This window comes from Chrysochloris asiatica, unplaced genomic scaffold (genome assembly GCF_000296735.1).
Source record: "Chrysochloris asiatica unplaced genomic scaffold, ChrAsi1.0 scaffold00394, whole genome shotgun sequence".
NCBI classification, from domain to species: Eukaryota; Metazoa; Chordata; class Mammalia; order Afrosoricida; family Chrysochloridae; genus Chrysochloris; species Chrysochloris asiatica.
This window is the reverse complement of record NW_006408912.1, coordinates 611,216-622,733: the sequence shown is the minus strand read 5'-3', so window position 1 is coordinate 622,733 and position 11,518 is coordinate 611,216. Positions and strand designations below refer to the sequence as shown.

Sequence of the window (11,518 nt, the reverse complement as noted above, 5' to 3'; positions counted from 1 at the left end):
CAATCTTTTCTCCATTGATAAGAATGTTGTTTATTGGTTCGTTGGTGAGGATTTTGTCCTGTAGCTTCATACTGAGCCTGTTCCACTGTTTGGAACCTCTTTCAATTTAGCCAACTTTTTTGTGTCCTTCAAGCTTTAGGGCCAAAATTAGTTTTCCAGGAAACCTTACTTTGAGACTGTGTGAATGTCATCCCTTCTGATTTAGAGACTCTTATGTGCAGTCTCCTTCTGTAAAGATTTACATTTTGGAAATCCTCTGGGGGCAGTTCTACTTTGTTCTATAAAGTCACACTGAATACCAATATGTTGGGTTTTGTTTTAAAAAACTTTTATTGTAAATTGAGTGGATTACAGAGCAGATCATCAGTCTTACATTCAACTAATCTTACACTTAGTTTGATCTCAATGATTGCAATCCCCTCAAAGCATAGGTTGTTTTTGTTTGGTGCAGATTTTGGTTTACTGTTCTGTCTCGCTTTTAGTTTGTGTCATATTTGCATTTTTATGATTCCATGACAAGCAAGGGACTTGTCACATAGTTTGTTGTTATTGTTAAGTGTCATCGAGTCAGTTCTGATCCATAGTGACCATGTCACATAGTGGTGGTGGTGATGGTACACTGTCAGTTCCTACTCATGGTGGTGGTGGTTATGTGTCGTGGAGTCGGTTCCAATGGAGTTTGTTGTTGTTAAGTGATGTCGAGTCGGTTCCGACTCATAGTGACCCTGTACAGGGTTTCCGTGGCTGTAAATCTTTACAGGAGCAAAAACCCTCATCCTTCTCCCGCAGAACAGCCGGTAGTTGCCAACTGCTGACCTTGAGGTTTGCAGCCGATTTATAACCACTACGCTACCAGAGCTCCTTGTTCCTATTCATGTTGTTGTTGTTGTTAAGTGCCGTCAAGTCAGTTCCGATCCATAGCAACCCTGTATAGATAGGGTTTCTGAGGAGCAGCTGGTGAGCTTGAACCGCCGACCTTGAAGTTCAAATGGCTGTGCAGTCTGTCGCATTAACCCACAGAGCCACACCATGTTTCAAGGTTGTAAATCTTTAGATTTAGAAATAAGAGCAGAACACCTCTTATTTCCCCCCATGGATTCGAACAGCTGACCGTGCGGTGAGCAGCCTGACATGTAACCCACTATTTCACACAGTTGTTATGTGCCATTATTTAGTTAATTGCTTATTGAAAGAATTTTGTAAGTAGAACCACAGGGCTTACAGAGCCTCTGGACGGAAAGCATGAAAACCTTTCTGGGTCGTCTGTAATTAAGTAGTACACAGATTCTGTGTGTCAGTCATGGGCAGTATTGGCCCTCTGTTAATTTAAGATAAGGGAAAAGTTAGCCTCGCTTCGATAACCTTGCTTTTTGGCTTACAGAGACTCTTGGCGAGTTGGATAGGTGGTGCTGAGAAGACATAGAACTACAATTTCCAACATGCCTACTGTTTCCCCTCTTTGCCACAGCCTCTTTACCACGGAAGTAAAAGCTACACTTCCGGGGTCAACAAGAACCTGGAGCCGGCTGCATTGGGTCGGCTTTGCTGGGCTTTGGTCGGAAGCTCCGCCTTCGCCCCAGTCTTTCTGGAAACCCAGATTTGCTCCAGGCTGTGGCGGACAGGTATTTCACGGCCGCTGTGTGTGTCCCAGGGCGATCCGCCGCACCGGGGATAGGGAGACCGTTCAGTCAGTCTGGGCGGAGTGCGGTGGGCCTGTGGCACGGGGCAAGGAAGCTCGTTACCGGGGTCGAAGACTGGGCGCTGACCGCTTGTCTCTTTTTTCTTCTTTCTTCATGATCGCGGCTTCCCAGACACGTGTGTGAGTCTCCCATGGCAGAAACGGCCCCCAATGGCCCCCAAGGGGCTGGCGCAGTGGTAAGTGCGTGGGCAGGTCGCCCGGCTTGATTTGGCAGGAATAGGAAAGGAGCAGGAAGTGGTACGAGCAGTTAGTTCCCTAGACACTTAAGACGCTCAGTATTTCCAGGACTGGGTTTAGTAAAGAGAGGGGAGATTGTGAGGAAGATACTAGAGCTACTTAGCTTCTGTTTCCAAAGCAACCACGGGCCAACCTGGGGAGGTGGCGCTCACCTGTGTGCCAGAGAAACTGGGCCTCTTCCCTTCCCTCGCTCTCAAGGTTGCCTTTCATCCCGTCCACACGTGCTTGCAGAAAACATTTCTGTACACTTTATTCTATGATAGCGCAATTACATAAGGGAGGAGCGCAGTATTTTTATCTCTTTCCTTTCGTCTTTAATTCTTTACGGAGAGAAGTATTATTATGCTTTTGTAATTTTTTTAAAATGCGATCTGCAGCTTTCTAGTTATTTGTGCCCAAGGAATACGCTAATTGGGCGTTACTTTTTGTTAACATTTTGCAGCATTTCTATAAGTGGGGGGGGGCTTCAGAAAGTGCATGGAAATTTTTCATCTTTTCATTCCAGTTTTCCACGAACTTTTTGAAGGCCCTTGTACACATGTTAGTTACATGATCATGATACTTAACACATAAATATATTATTCAACATGCCCAGAATGCAGTGATCATATTTGGGAAATTTAACAGTGATGTATGTTTGTATTCAGTCTGTGTTCCTTACCTGGTCTATAAAGCTGCTTCCCTTTCAGCATTCAAAAGGAGCCAATCAAAAAAACTTGCTATTAGCTTTACTGACTTTATATCTTTCATGTTAAACGGTTCCCCTGCCTCTCCTCCATGTTATTTTACATGATATTGGTATTTTTCAAGAGTTTTAGACCTTTTTTCTGCAGAATGCTTCTCAAATTGGATTTGCTTGATTTTTTGCCCCCTCATAATTGTTTTTCTTAAATGCCTTCAAGTCGACCCTATATAGGGTTTCTAAGGAGCAGTTGGTCCATTTGAACTGATGACTTTGTGGTTAGCAGTCCAGTGCTACTCCAGGACTCCACTTAACCCATAAACACTTGAATATTCTGCATGACAAGAATGCAGTGATCATATTTGAGAAATTTAATATGGATATGTTATTAGTTAATATACAGGCCATATTGCAGTTTCCTCAGCTGTCCTATAATAAATCTGCTTCCCTTTTACTATTCAAAAGAGGCCAATGAAAAAATCATGTCTTCCCTGGCCTTATCTCTTTAATCTCTTTGACTCTTCCCTGCTTAAGTTCCTCTGCACCTCCCCACAATTTTTTGTTTTTCTTGATGTCGGTATTTTCAATTTTAGACCTGTTGTTTTACCGAATGCTCCTCAAATTGGATTTCTCCCTCTTGATTAGGTTACAATTCGACATTTTGGCAGGAATATTGTTATTGTTAAGTGCCATCGAGTTGATTCCGACCCACAGCAACCCTACATAGGGTTTCCAAGGATTGGTGAGCTTGAACCGCTGATCTTGTGATTCAAATGACTTTGCAGTCTAGCGTATTAACCCACAATGCCACACCAGGACTTGTCAGGAATATTAATAAGTAATAATTGTGTCCTTAGTACATTGTACATATCTACACACATCAGGAGGCTTTTTTTTTTTTTTTTTTAACTTTTTTTTGTGAACTGAGTGAAGCCTTACAGAGTAGATCATCTATTTTATATTAAACAAATCATACACTTCATTTCATCTAAATGACTGCCATCTCTTCCCTGTAGCAACGGGTCTCCCACTTCTTCCTTGTGGTTCTTATCTCCAGCCTACCCTCTTTCACAATCCTTCTGAACTTTGTCCTTAGGTAAACGTTGCCCTTTTAATAGATCTGAGTGGTTGACCATTCCATGGTGAACAGACCTTTACTAGTGTTGTTCCCTCCTCTGTATAATTATGGACCACTTGACGGGAAATTGGGCCATCAGGGTGTTCCAGACCTGCAGGGTGGCTGAGGGCTATACTCTCATGTTCCGCTAGTCTCCTTCTGACCAGTAAGCCTGGTCTTTTTTATAATTTTGAGTGTTGTTTCACATTTTTTCCTACTCTATCCAAGGACCGTCTATAGTGATCCCTTTCAGAGTAGTTAGGTGCCATCGAGTCAGTACTGACTCACAGCGACCCTATATACAACAGAACGAAACACTACCCGGTCCTGGGCCAACCTCACAATTGTTGCCACGCTTGAGCCCACTGATGCTGACACTTTGCCAATCCATCTTGCTGGGGATTGACCCTCCACCTTATCAAACATGATATCCTTCTCCAGCGACTGATCCCTCTGACAGTAGATCCGAAGTATGAGAGATGAAGTTTAGCCGCCTTAGCCTCCAAGGAGCACTCTGGCTGCACTTCTTCCAACACACATCTGTTGGTTCTTTTGGCAGCCCGTGGCACTTTCAATATTCTCCTCAATACCATAACTCAAAAGCATCAATTCTTCTACAGTCTTCCTTATTCACTGTCCAGCTTTCACATGCATATGAGGTTACTGAAAATACCATGGCTTGGGTCAAGTGCACCTTAGCCCTCAAGCTGACATCTTTGCTCTTCAACACTTTAAAAACGTCTTGTGCAGCAGATTTGCCTAATGCAATACGTCGTTTGATTTCTTGAATGCTGTTTCAGAATAGTGGCTGGCTGGCTGTGTGCCATGGAGTCGGTTCCAATTCATAGCGACCCTGTCCAGGGTTTCCGAGGCTGTAAATCTTTACGGGAGCAGAACACCTCATCTTTCTCCCGTGGAACAGCTGGTAGTTTCACACTGCTGACCTTGTGGTTCACAGCCCAATTCCTAACCACTTCACTACCAGAGCTCCTTTTCAGAATAGTGGGTAATGGTAAATGGGCACCATCTAGTTTTTCTTGTCTCAGGCATAGAGACTAATGTCTAGGTGCTCCATTTGTCCATTGGACTAATTGATTCCAAGCATCTTCAGTTTGCATTTCTCTTTCAATAAGGAGGCATTTTATGTCACGTCATTAGAGGTATTTTAATTTTTTAAACACTCAGGCATATATAAGAATTTTAAACCAGCAAAGGGCACATTCTTTAAGTTAGCCTTCTGGTCGCCATCTCTCAGTCCCTGTCTTCCCAAGAATCTAGAGTTCTCAGCTGCTCCCTCTCTCCATGTCCCCATCTCTGCCTCCATCTCTGGTATCGCTGCTTCTCTGGATAAGGTCTCGCATTCCACTTGTGCTCTTCTCCCTTGATAGTCCTAGGATCATCTGTTTCTGGTCTGTAAGATTAACTACTCCCCCATTTTTTTACATAACTTCTACCTTTACAGTTGTGATAGTCTCAATTAGTCATGATAACAATTACTTACTATTGAATCATAAGAATCTTATGCCCATCTCTTTTAACCAGACCCATCTAGACAAGATGAAAACTATTCAATGAGACTCTGTCATCCCCTACACACTCTTAAACTAAACTCCCTCTTGAAACCTTGTAAGCCAGTCACTTCGTGCCTTCGTTGCCCTCTCATTTTAGGTAGCCAATGTCTAAGTTTCCCATCCGTATCTACCCTGTGTACAGAGGGGATAACATTGATACTTGATATGAAGACTCCTTCCCTGTCTGTTGGTGTTTTGAGCTACTACATCCATGAGTATAGGTCACGTTAATCAACTTGTAGTAATTTACTCTCATTTCCATTATCCAAAAAAAAATATATTTTTTCAATCTTCCTCTAGTCAAGTTCTGATTATCAAGCCATTGAGGATAGGTCAAATGCATAATATCTGCAAGTTTAGGTGTTCTTGTGCATCTCCCTTGACTTCATATCAGCTGGATGCTTCACTCTCAGCTCTAGCCCTCCGTGGCTGTGTCCTTGCCCATGGGCTCAGGTGTCCCCAGGTTTCATCACACTTTGGACCAACCAGCCCTTCCTCTTCTCTCTCTCATCTCCAGATCAGCGGGAGTCTATGGAATGTAGTTGAACTCAGCCCATTTCTTCATAGCTGCCTTTCCCCCTCTTCCACTTACCAGTAGAACAGTGTGGTTGGCAGCAAGCGTATATGCCTGTTCACGTGCTCCCTTTGAGTTTCATTCTTAGAGGGGAGTTTGTCCTGAAGGGACTTGATTGATTGCCTTGATAGCTCCCTTATTCTTGCAGTAGCCAATCATGCTGTCATTTTTGTTTTGGGTTTTTCCTGCTGATCTTTCTTTGATGATGTATCTTCTGTTGCTCTAGCTGTTCCAGGCTGGTCTGCTTTTCCTTTCTAGTGGGAATGTCCCCCCTCAGAAGGTTCTAGATGGGATTCAGGATTCCACCTAAGGTCCTGTACTGTGCAAGGGCTCTACAAGAGGCCTTTGCAAGTTCTAGAACCGCTTTTAATTATTCCAGTCATTTATAGGCTGAAGACAGGCTTATGAGCTTTTTGTAATCATGTTTCCCGACATTCCTTTCTATCCCACCTAAGTGTCTGTTTTACAATAGTAGGCAAAGGAAACCAATATTTATAAGACAGTCAAGCATCTTTGTATTATTTCCCCTATTCAGACTATGCCTCAATCCCTGTATCACAGAGCCCTGTTGTTCCAAAGTTGAGCATGCATCACTTTTTACCTCCGTCCCATTTAGCTCAGTGTTTAATCTCAGTGTTTCTCTACCAAATAAGTAGGTTTTAAAGAGACTGTTCTAGAATTAAACTCCAGTGTAGTGTCTGAATATTTATGAAGAAACTGAGCACAGTAAGAAACCTATCCTTCCAGTTGACTAGGGTTGATCATTTAAATTTGCAAAAGTATGGTAAACTCTGGATAGACTAAAACAGAGTCATATTTTATATTTCTGAAATGCCCTGCATATCATGAAAAAGGCATGTGATACAGCATCTGTAAACTTTAAATTGTACTTGAAATTTTCTCCATCAATTTTTGTTTTTTTCTCAGAATATAATGAGATTGTATATAATGAGCAGTTTTTTTTACAGTTCAGGTTAAGACTCATTAAAGTGACTGTTGAAATCACTTCAGTATACCACAATGAAAAATTTGAAAAAGCTAAATAAAAAAGGAAGAAAAAATTTGAAAAAGCTAAATAAAAAAGGAAATGTAAAAATCATTTACACATAGTAAGAATAAGTATTGTTTTGTAAAACTTTACTTTGCGTACCTTCTTACGTTTGATTTGGGTCTCCGTAGAAAATATTTATGTAGATTCTAAGCAGAAAATTACTAGCACCACTTTGGAATTTGACTATAGGACACATCTTGAATGAGAAAACAGATTTTAAGTACTACTATGGTGGTAATGGACATGTGCTTTAAAAACAGCAAAGGAAAAATGATTTTTTACTAGAATGAGAAAAGACGGAGAAGAAAATGGTATATGGAAATTTCATCTAGGGCCACCAAAACTAGGATAAGGCGTATCATGGAGCTTAGAGGGGCTAAAGAGAGCCATATAATTAAAGGGGCGCCCACATCTCAATTCTTGAACACCCTCATATGCCATGCCTTTTTGTACTAGGCAAATCATCCAAAGCTAATTTGTTCAGGGCTGAGTGAGTATCACCATGGTTCTACTTTTCTGCTTTGTAAGGTTTAATTTAATCCAGACTGACAGTCTGTGATGCCTTCTTACTCAGATCTGAGACCTACCTATTCAGTTCTGAGATTTTTCTAAGAATAGGCAGATAGTTCTCCTGAGAGCAATTAGTTTTTACTTAATGTTCTTTTAAAATAGATGAAGCCAGTATTACAAGTGTTGAAGAAATACAGATAACTAATTTTGTTCAGATTTGCTTTCCTAATTAGTTTATTATTTTTAAATGTGAACTGGTATTTTTGTATTTAAGTACTTCCTGTACTTCCACATCCAAGCTATATCGTATGTTTGGATTTGTTAATGAGTATATGCATAAAGCAGTTGATTGCCTTAGAATTTGACTAAAAAACAAACAGCTGTAATGCTGTCAAAACGTGCTGAGTGGGAATAAGCTACATAATCTTTATTCTTAAAATGTAATTTACAGGCTTAGTGTGCGATTATCTTTTTGTTTTTCAATCTAGCAATTTATGATGACCAATAAAGTGGACACAGCCATGTGGCTTTCTCGCTTGTTCACAGTTTACTGCTCTGCTTTGTTTGTTCTGCCTCTTCTGGGGTATGTATTAACATATTTCTGCCTTTGATATTTGATAGTTATGGAATGGCTTTTAGCTACATGACTATAAAGGGCTTGGAGACAAATAGGAGGGAACTTCAAAAAGTTTATGTAGAAATGGAATTAAAAGATAAATAGAATTTTTCTGCAAGCTTTCCGCAGCTCCATCATCAATATAAGTCCTGCGCTTAAGGTATTAATAATCTGTTTTGAACTGGTGAAATATTTTGTATCTTATGCTTTGTTACAGCTAATTGTACTTTGAAAATCTTGGGATATGGATGGGTGGGGATGAAATGAGGTAATGTTTTTTACATATTGCTTATTTTTTTTAAACTTGTCATGAAGACTGACTGCTTTCTAAAATTCATCTAAGACTATACGAGGGAGCTTCAAAAAGTGAGAATTCATTATCTTTTCATTCTATTTTAACATGAACTTTTTGAAGCCCTCTTATGTATGAAGTCAAGCTATAAGAAGTCAGAAAAGGTTGGAGTCATTTTTTTTCTATTGACTATTAAATGATAGATTTAGGTGTTGTGCAATTATGATGCAATTCACAAAGGAGGAAGAGACATGGTGGTTGTTTTTGTCTCATGATAACCTCTCCTCTGGTAATTTGCAGGTTGCATGAAGCAGCAAGCTTTTACCAACGTGCTTTGCTGGCAAATGCTCTTACTAGTGCTCTGAGGCTGCACCAAAGATTACCACACTTCCAGTTAAGCAGAGCATTCCTGGCCCAAGCTTTGTCAGAGGACAGCTGCCACTACCTGTTGTATTCCCTCATCTTTGTCAACTCCTACCCGGTTACAAGTATCCTTTTTTAACACGTTTTCAACGAACTTGCCTACTAAACGCATAGGAGATTTCTTCTGAGTTTTTCTTGTTTTGGGAAAAGTTCAGCAGTGCGTCCCTTCTGTGAAGCCTGGGTTGGTTGGTTGGTTGGTTGGTTGGTTGGTTGGTTGGTTGGTTGGTTGGTTGGTTGGTTGGTTTACACCTATCTGAATGAAGATAAATTGTGTGTGAGAATTTCTTACTTCAAAAACATGATTTGAGAACTTTGAACTTTCTGTGTCTTTTTTCTTGCTTCTTTTAATGCTTCTCTATTAGCCATGGAGATTTTATGTGGAACTTATTTAATATTTAAAGTTTTCTTTTATTCGTGCCTTTGGGAAATGTTCAGGCATCTTGCTTTAAATGAGGGCTTCTCCTTTCTTCCCGATTGAGTCCTGGTTGAGGAAATGAAACTAGAACAGACCAGCTCTTTAAAATTTGGGTTAACTTGAACAATAACCCGAACTGGAAAGGTTAGGTCAAAACCTTGCTAGAAACTTAATCTCCTTCTTAGAAAACAAGAGCAGTTTACCTGTTGCAAAGCAGCCAGATTGCCCGTTAGATTTTGAGTGAAGCCTTATAGGCAGTGCCCTACTTGAAGATGGCAGCCAGCTTGCTCCTCTTTGGATGTTTGCTGCTCTCCACAGTCCTGCCAATAATCCATTTCACTCATTGGGCTCCTGAAAGGGCTCACTATGATTCTTCTGAGTCTCCCATTTCAGGATTTCTACCCATAGTTTTTCCCATTCCAGTTACTCTGGATAACTACAATTTTTTTTTAATTTGGTCTGTTCTGGTTTTGCTTTGTTAGCTGTAACTGAGCCACTTTTAACTAGTTCAGAGTCCTGCTCTCTTTCCATTCTTAACTCCATTGAGCTGGAAACAAATGAAAGTTAAGTCAGAAAATTATGTAAGTAGACAGAGAATGGGATAAGCAGTCAACATCTAGACAAAATAATACATCGTGGACAAGGAAACGGGAGTATGAAGAAACCGAAATATTCTTAAGCTCCTATTTTTCCAACATATAGAACTTGACATATTATGTAATCCTTGCAACACTGAGAAAATCATCGTAAATTTCATATTAATGATAAGTATAAACATGCTTAATGCCAACTAGCTAATAAGTGGTAATACTGCAAGGTCTAGCTGACTTTATAGACCTATTTAAAAACAAGAACCTTGCCGTGGAGCTGGTTTGGACTCATAGCGACCCTATAGGACAGAGCAGAGCTACCCTATAGGGTCTCCAAGGCTGTAGTTTTCACTAAAGCAAACTACCACACTATTCTCCCAAAGAGTGGCTGCTGAGTTCAAACCACCGACCTTCTTGTTAGCAGCCTTAATCTATAGTTAATGAGGGAGCAGTACATTTACTTTAAAAATACTTCCCTCCTGGTGCTGTAGGATACTGAACTGGGCTGCTAGCTACAGGGTTAGTGGTTCAAACTCCCCAGCCGCTCCTCAGAAACCCTATACAAGGTCGCTATGAGTAGAAACCAACTTACGGCACTTAACAACAACAACTTGGACAAAGCAGGTAAAAGGGCGTGGGGATATAGGGAGGTGTGAGTGTAGGGAGAGTCTAAATGTGTGTGTGTGTGTGTTTTGGGAGATTCTGGTTAAATTCTTTGCTTTCCCAAGAAGGTATAAGTGACTTGGAACTTTAGGATAAAGTTTTTTTTTATCTGTCAAAGGATGGCTCTATAATGCCCTATCCTAATTTATATTTGTTAGCTTTTTAGTAGAATCCAATAGATGATTTTACTACAACTGTAAGCAGTAAACACAGTCGTTGTATTATTGGTTCAATCTATTTTTGCTAGCCACAGTCATTGTAATACTTTGCAATCACTAGTATTTAAAATTCTTGTCATTGAATCTGAGAGTCAGTGGAGATTCAATGGTAAGTCATGGAGAGGTTGTTGGTTCTGCTTTAGTAGTTTAAGTTTTTCTTTGGTGAAAAAAGTGTAAGTGACAGAAAGTATGTTTCCAGGTAGTTATTAAACAACAAATTGGTATACATTAGTACTACCTGGAATAGTGCCTGGCCCAGAAGATGTGCTTTGCAAGTTCTGTTGAGTGAATCCTGAGTTAATGCCTAATGAGAATTGTGACAAGTGAAGGCAACTTGCCTGCCTTTTCTATGGGCAACAGTATGGTTTTTTCAGGGGACGATTGTAGCTTCCATTAGCTACATTAAAAAGTTTTAAGCTTTTTATTTATGGGCTATAGTGTGGCTGTCTCTGGAGAAGGATATCATGTTTGGTAGGGTGGAGGGTCAGAGAAAAAGATGAAGACCCCCGGCGAAATGGATTGGCCAAGTGGCAGCATCAATGGGCTCAAGCGTGGCAACAATAGTGAGGTTGGCCCCGGATTGGGCAGTGTTTCGTTCTGCTGCACATAAGGTTTCTATGAGTTGGTACCAACTCTATGGCACCTAACAACAACAACAAGTGTGGCTGTGTAGGGCCAGCACAAGGTTGGCAGTTGATAATACTACTACCACTCTGGAAATTCGCATTTTAATGCTTGTGAATGGCGAGGAATGTTAATTTGTAATTTGTGAGTGGCCAGAATTTGCAATACTTGGGTGTCTTGCTTGCCAGTTGGAAATTAGGAACCTTTAGACTGTAAATGATTATGTAGTTGTTAGG

General features: G+C 40.6%; 1 protein-coding gene across 1 annotated transcript in view; it reads left to right on the top strand.

Moving 5' to 3' along the window:
• The first annotated feature begins 1,830 nt into the window (after window positions 1-1,830).
• TMEM33 (transmembrane protein 33) overlaps window positions 1,831-11,518 on the top strand; it is a 26,447-nt gene continuing 16,759 nt past the window's right edge. The window contains exons 1-3 of the mRNA XM_006876599.1: window positions 1,831-1,875; window positions 7,930-8,024; window positions 8,650-8,837. Of these exons, the coding sequence (XP_006876661.1) occupies window positions 1,831-1,875; window positions 7,930-8,024; window positions 8,650-8,837 (328 nt within the window). The remainder of the gene's footprint in view (window positions 1,876-7,929; window positions 8,025-8,649; window positions 8,838-11,518) is intronic.